This window comes from Ananas comosus, linkage group 19, assembly GCF_001540865.1.
Source record: "Ananas comosus cultivar F153 linkage group 19, ASM154086v1, whole genome shotgun sequence".
NCBI classification, from domain to species: Eukaryota; Viridiplantae; Streptophyta; class Magnoliopsida; order Poales; family Bromeliaceae; genus Ananas; species Ananas comosus.
The window spans coordinates 7,993,500-8,000,088 of NC_033639.1; the positions used below are offsets into that span (position 1 = coordinate 7,993,500).

Below are 6,589 nucleotides of genomic sequence, written 5' to 3' on the forward strand. Positions count from 1 at the left end.
TTTCGGCACGAAAAATGTGGGCCGTGCCAGCCCGGCATGGCCCACATTACACCCCTAACCCTAACTCGAATCCAACGGATTTTTAAAATTCCATATCCAACCCCGAACCGACCAAAAATTCATAACCGAACCAAAAAATTTGAACCCGAAATAATTATTTCTTTTTCAATATTTCAAAATATTATACATTAAATCTTAAAATTTTAAAATATAAATTCAAATATACATCAATTATATATATTTATATATATATATTATATATATTATATATGTAAGTTGAGCTAGAATACATTCAAAAGCACCAATGAGGTGGTGTTGCTTTTGAGTTTTTAACCATTGGATGAGGAATGTAAGGTTGTGATGATTGTGGTAGGTGGTGGTAGGTTGGAATAGTGTTTGATCCAAGGCTATTAGTAATGAAGGAGTAGATCTAAGGGCTAGAATCTAAAGCACTAATGGAGTAATACTTTTAAAGTATTCTAGCTCAATTATATATATATATATATATATATATATATATTATATAATATATATATATATATATATATATAATGCAAAATAAATTCGGGTTCAGGTCGGGTTCTGTGTCACGCTCCGGATTATTCGTTTCCCGGGCGCGCCGACAAATCCGCCGTATACAAAGGAATTTTTTCTGTATACGAAGCGATAGCTGTACCTGTAAATCATACAATACTACAAGCGGTAGTATAGAGCTGCTAGAAGAACCAGTAATAAAAATAAATCGAGTTCCATATATATACGCCAAATCCAAGATACAAAACTACTCGCACTGGCAAGTTAAATATATGTATATACATGAACTCCAACAAAAACAACTACCTGCTGTAGGGGCACCTCTAGCTCGGCTCGATCCTGATCAGCAACAGTAGTAGCCGAAGACGATGGCTGCAAAAACGGGGTAACAATAGGGCGTGAGAACTACTGTAAAATAAGTAGTCCTAAGTGGGTACTGCCCTCAACAACATTGGTCAACCCACTAAGTCTACAGAAGGGAGCAAAAGTAGTAATAAATGCTGGAGTGAAATCTACAGCTATTATTTATTACACTATCATGCTCTAAGCTGACCTACTGTAGTAATGTCAATTCTGACCCAATCTCTTTAGAGACTGTAAACATATCCGTCCCAGGGACTGTGAACACACCTTTCCCGCCCAGTTGAGACTATCCAGCTACCTCCACACTATCCAGTCTGTGGAAAGCAAGTCTAACCGGCATGAACGACACCAACGCGAAAGCACAACGCCCGTCTCCGGAGTGGCACTCGTGGGAGCTACCAAATCGAGTATGCAGCGTATCTCTGTCGAGCTCAATCAGGCTCTCTCAAGCCAAAGTCCAAGTAACCAACTCTAACTGGTCTAACAACCAACAGGTCACGTGCCCTCGGCACAATCCGATGCCAAAAGGCGATATGAGTCCACCGTCAACCCCGACGGCATCCAACAGTCCGGAACAGCCTGAACGCTACTGTAAAAATACACTCGGTATCTCAGCACGAGTGTAACTGAAAGCTAAACTACCTGGGGTACCCGTCGCCTCGATACTGCGACGATACAAAATTACAACGGCTCCTAGAGCTAAATCAGGTAGTGTAAACAGGTGACAGGTCCAGATCGCCGATTTTCTCCTAAGTCAAATTCTAAGTCCAACATGTATATTTATGGTTTACTAATCATATCCTCAATGCTGATTTCATCTATGATACAATCAACGAAATTGAGCTACAACATGATTTACAAAAATTGGAAATCATACATGTCGACTAATACTGTGCTTAGGAATAAACCGATGTAACCCACCTTAATTGCTAATCCTGGTAGCAAAGAAGGTCCTGAACCAATGCTAATCCCTGCTGGATCAACCAAAATCCTCCAAGACCAGTAATCAAGCTATCTCCAAGCTCTACACATTGAATTCCATCAATTATCCCAATTTCAGCACTAAAGCTTAATTTAATCCCTATCATAATGTCAAAATTCACCTAATTACCTCCAAATCAGGTGAGGAAGGTCTCAAATCCAGTGAATAATAATGGAGAATGTGTCTCAAGTCCAAAATCCCACTGCCTACAAAGATAGTATCAAGAAAAGCTCAAAAATCTCATTTTCAGCTCAATGTCAATAGTAGTCCAGAAAAGCTTCAGCTCAACCAAAATCTACAATTCAGGGCTTCGTGGATTCCTCTGAAAGTCTAGAATCCAGCAAACCAAGTTTCACCGCGATCCGACCTTCCTACGTCGCGTACGAGCCAAAACACTGGAGGTCGTCGCTGAAAAACTGCATAATCGACACTCCACCACCTTTCGATTGAAAGATTGGATGCAATTTGAGGAAATTTGAGGGTTGGAAATGCAAATGTAAGCTTCCCTCAGAGAAAGAGAGGAAAAGAGCTTACCAGGAGTGTCTCCTACCTATTTATAGGGTAATCCAATGATCAGATAAGCCTCAGGAACATTGGAAGTTAACATGTAGTTTCTGCAAAAAAACCAAGTTCTAGACGCCCTAAACCAAGTTCTGGGCGCTCAGAACTTCCAGCCTGCACAAACAGCCCCCATCGGTTCCTCCGCCTGCGGTGTGCTGCACCCTTATCCTGCTTCGGCGGCCCACACCTACCACCAGCCACGCGTCAACACGATCGATATTCACGATATAGAATTTCCGGACCCACTTCTAGGCGGCCGAAACATAGAATCCGAATTGGCTTCCAGTTTCAGTTAAATTCAGCACTCAGTATTGGGCGACCTAAACCATTTCTGGGCGCCCTAAACTTCTAGGCGCCCTAAATCCAGTTCTGGGTGCCCTAAACTAGCAAAACTCTAGTTTTGCTTATTTGAGTACGCCGAATTCATTTCTTCATCCATTTCGCGCATAAACGACTCCGACTCAGTCCGACACTCTCCAGAAGTGTCGACTAGCCACTAATACTGAAGCCAATCCTATCCAAAGCTCAGAAACACTACATTCTGATTCGGGTCGAATACAGTCAAAATCTATATCCGAATCCATATCTATCGAGTTTTTATTTTTGATATCCTTATCCGAATCGATATCCATTTAGCATCAGATATAGCAGCTCTATTCGGATTCGGGTTCGGATAAAATTTCTGATATCCATACCTATTGTCATCCCTAAGGAGCATCCCTAATATTTTAGACTTTGGGAGGGGTATCTACGAAATTGCCCCTTAAATTTAATTTCACAAATAAAAATTCAAACGCTTAATTTTATAATTAAAAAATTTTACAGGGTCAATCACGCAAAAACCCTTCACAAAACGCCTCAGCATCTCTCTCTCATCCCACGTGGCAGTACGCGTTTGGTCAAAGCGGGGAAAAATATAATAATAATATTAAACAAAAAGGAAAAGTATAATAATCAAAAAAAAAATTCCAAGCAGGGAAAAATGTAAAAATATATATAAAAAAATAAAATCCCAATTCCCCAATCACAACACAAAGTCCCCAAAAAGTCCAATCTCTCTCTCTCTCTCTCTCTCTCTCTCTCTCTCTATTACGCCGTAGATCGATCCCAAAAACTCGAAGAGGAGAGGAGGGTTTTGAGTTTAGATCTCTCCTCCCCAACAAAAAACCAGGTAAATTCTTTTAATTTCATCCCAAAATTATTCATCAAATACTCGAGAGGAAACTAAAGGGAGATTTTTCGCCAAAAAAAACTTTGTTTATTTATTTATTTATTTATTTTTTTGTTTTGTTTGGGGTTGTTTCTTCCTTTTTGCACCAAATCTCAACAAATCTCATCTACATTCACATTATAATCGGAACCCAGTTAATATATCTCCGTAATCTCGTCATATATCTCATTAATCTCAAAATTTTTCATCAAGTTCTCAAGAAGATATCAAAGATTGATTTTTAGCTTTTTTTTTGGGTAATTTCTCCCTCTTTTTCCCCAGATCTCAACAAATCTCATTTACATTCACATTACAATCGAAATCCAGTTCGTATCTCTCCAATAATCTTATGAAATTGATCCCAATAACAAGAAGAAGCCAAAGAGAGAATTTTCTTTTTTTTAGTCCCCAAAAAATCTGTTTTTTGGGGTTAATTTCTCTTCCTTTACGCCCATATCTCAACAAATTTCTCCTACATTCACAAAATAATGAAAACCCAATTTATATTTCCTCATAATCTTACCACCATGCACACCAATTACTCCATTATCCCAAGAAATTCCTCTATTGAGCTCCAAACCCACAACCCCACCTCAACCAATGGCCATAGATCAGAGAATGACTCTAAAAAGGGCTTCTTTGACGAAGAAGACGGCGACGAGTTCGACGATCTCCCCCTCATTCTTAATGGGGCAGTTATGGAGAGATCCGAGGAAGGTTCCGGAATCCCCGGCGCCGTGTTCAATTTGGCCACTTCGATCATCGGGGCAGGTATCATGGCTCTCCCTGCCACAATGAAGGTCCTTGGCCTTCTTGTCGGGTTCGTCTCGATAATTCTTATGGGTATCCTATCAGAGATTAGCATCGAGCTTCTTGTTCGATTCTCCGCGCTGTATAAAGCCTCTTCGTATGGCGAAGTCGTCCAATCGGCCCTCGGGCGCCCCTTTAGGGTTTTGTCGGAGATCTGCATTATAATCAACAATGCAGGAATTCTCGTGGTTTATCTGATTATCATTGGGGATGTAATGTCGGGGTCGTTGAAGCACGCCGGCGTGTTCGACCAATTGCTAGGGAGTGGGGTTTGGGATCACCGCAAGCTGGTAATTTTAGTGGTTCTAATTGTCTTTTTAGCCCCTCTATGTGCTTTGGAGAAGATCGACTCGTTGAGCTTGACTTCCGCTGCGTCGGTCGCCCTAGCTGTCGTGTTCGTCCTCGTTTCCTGTGTTATTGCATCCGTAAAGCTCGTTGAGGGCCGAACTTGGACCCCGAGAATGGGGCCGGATTTTTCGTCGAGAGCCGCGCTTTTGGATTTGCTTGTTGTTATTCCAATCATGACAAATGCGTATGTTTGCCACTTCAATGTCCAGCCGATTTACAACGAGCTTAAAGATCGAACGCCTAAGAAGATGTATAACGTTGGGAGAATCACGACAGTTTTATGTGTAGTTGTCTACGCTTCGACTGCAATTTCGGGCTATCTGCTATTTGGGGATGATACGGAAGCCGATGTGCTTACCAATTTTGATAAGGACCTCGGAATTCGGTTCAGCTCGATCCTGAATTATATCGTAAGAATTGGTTATGTTCTTCACCTGGTTCTTGTTTTCCCTGTCATTCATTTCTCTCTAAGGCAGACAGTAGATTCATTAGTCTTTGGCGCATCATCCCCCCGAAGCAGAAAGAGGACGTTGGCTTTAACCGCTGTCCTTTTGGGAGTTATCTATTTTGGGTCTACTATGATACCCAACATTTGGGTTGCTTTCAAGTTCACGGGAGCGACGACGGGTCTCGCGTTGGGCTTCATTTTCCCCTCGCTAGTGGCTTTGAGGTTAGATAAGCAAGGGAAGAACTTGAGATTAGTGGAGAAAGTCCTGTCATTTGGGATGCTGGTCTTGGCGATAATTGTTAGCATCGTAGGAGTGATTGGGAATATTTATAGCCTCAAAAATCGATCGGAATGATTACATTGTTTTTCCAAGAATGTATAGAAAACTTTGTGCCACGAAGTTTTTGATACAAAAGCGATATCCATTTATCTGATTGACGAATTCTTGGGGCAGAACTTTGGATTCTTTCCCTGTATAATGGCGAAATATTACGTACGGCAACTCTTCCTCATATGTCGTCAAATGCGTACCGATAGCAGCTGCTTTTATGGATCTCTATTTTGTGGAGAAGGTTGATTCCAGATCAAGGTGATGTTTACAGAGGAACTCATACAGATTTTTATATATCTTGATACTCTTCATAGTATAGCATTCACGGTTCAAATAGAATAAGTGAGGATAGGTATATTTATATGAACTTTTTATATCCTAAAAAGGGTAGTAGTGGGGTTTGATTTTCCCTCAAAGCTTCCAACATTACCCCTGGTACAGGATTTTTTAATTCTTTTCATATGAGGATGTCGGCTTAATGAATATTTGTCAATCTCATGCCACGTCCCATTTATATCCTATTTCCCTCAATTATTTATTTGTATTCTTGTTCACTGAAACGATATAGGATATAGCAGATATTATTCCTTTTGTATTGACAAGGGCATGCTTTAGTTTCACTAAGATTGTAAGATGAGGAATTCATCACATGTTAGCTTTATCCTTTTGACTTAATTTACAGCTTACTTTGCATGGTGAGATATAACTTGACTAAATTCATGCACTATCTTTGTCACTCTTTTATAACGTCGCGAAAATGCATGCCTCGATATTCGTACTACTTTTCCATATTGTTTGGAGTTTGTAAGTTTAGTATCATAGTGCTGAACAATATGTCTTTCTTGTGAAAATTTTTGGTTTCTTTAAATAGTTTGATAGATTAAAACCTCATAAACAATGTAAACTACTCAGGTTTTCATGTCATTATGTCTTGGCTATCTAACACCGCAATTTGGGATGCAATTTATGATATCGGACTAAACACTTTATTTTTACTGATTC

At 40.1% G+C, this 6,589-nt stretch overlaps 1 protein-coding gene across 1 annotated transcript; it reads left to right on the top strand.

Moving 5' to 3' along the window:
• Positions 3,448-6,248, top strand: LOC109724990 (probable sodium-coupled neutral amino acid transporter 6). Its single transcript, XM_020254015.1, has 2 exons — positions 3,448-3,611; positions 3,933-6,248. The coding sequence occupies exon 2, from the start codon at positions 4,139-4,141 to the stop codon at positions 5,609-5,611; it is 1,473 nt and encodes a 490-aa protein (XP_020109604.1). The 5' UTR covers positions 3,448-3,611; positions 3,933-4,138; the 3' UTR covers positions 5,612-6,248.

Coding starts and splice junctions, on each gene's coding strand:
- LOC109724990 (XM_020254015.1), top strand. CDS start 4,139: ATGAAAACCCAATTTATATTTCCTCATAATCTTACCACCATGCACACC.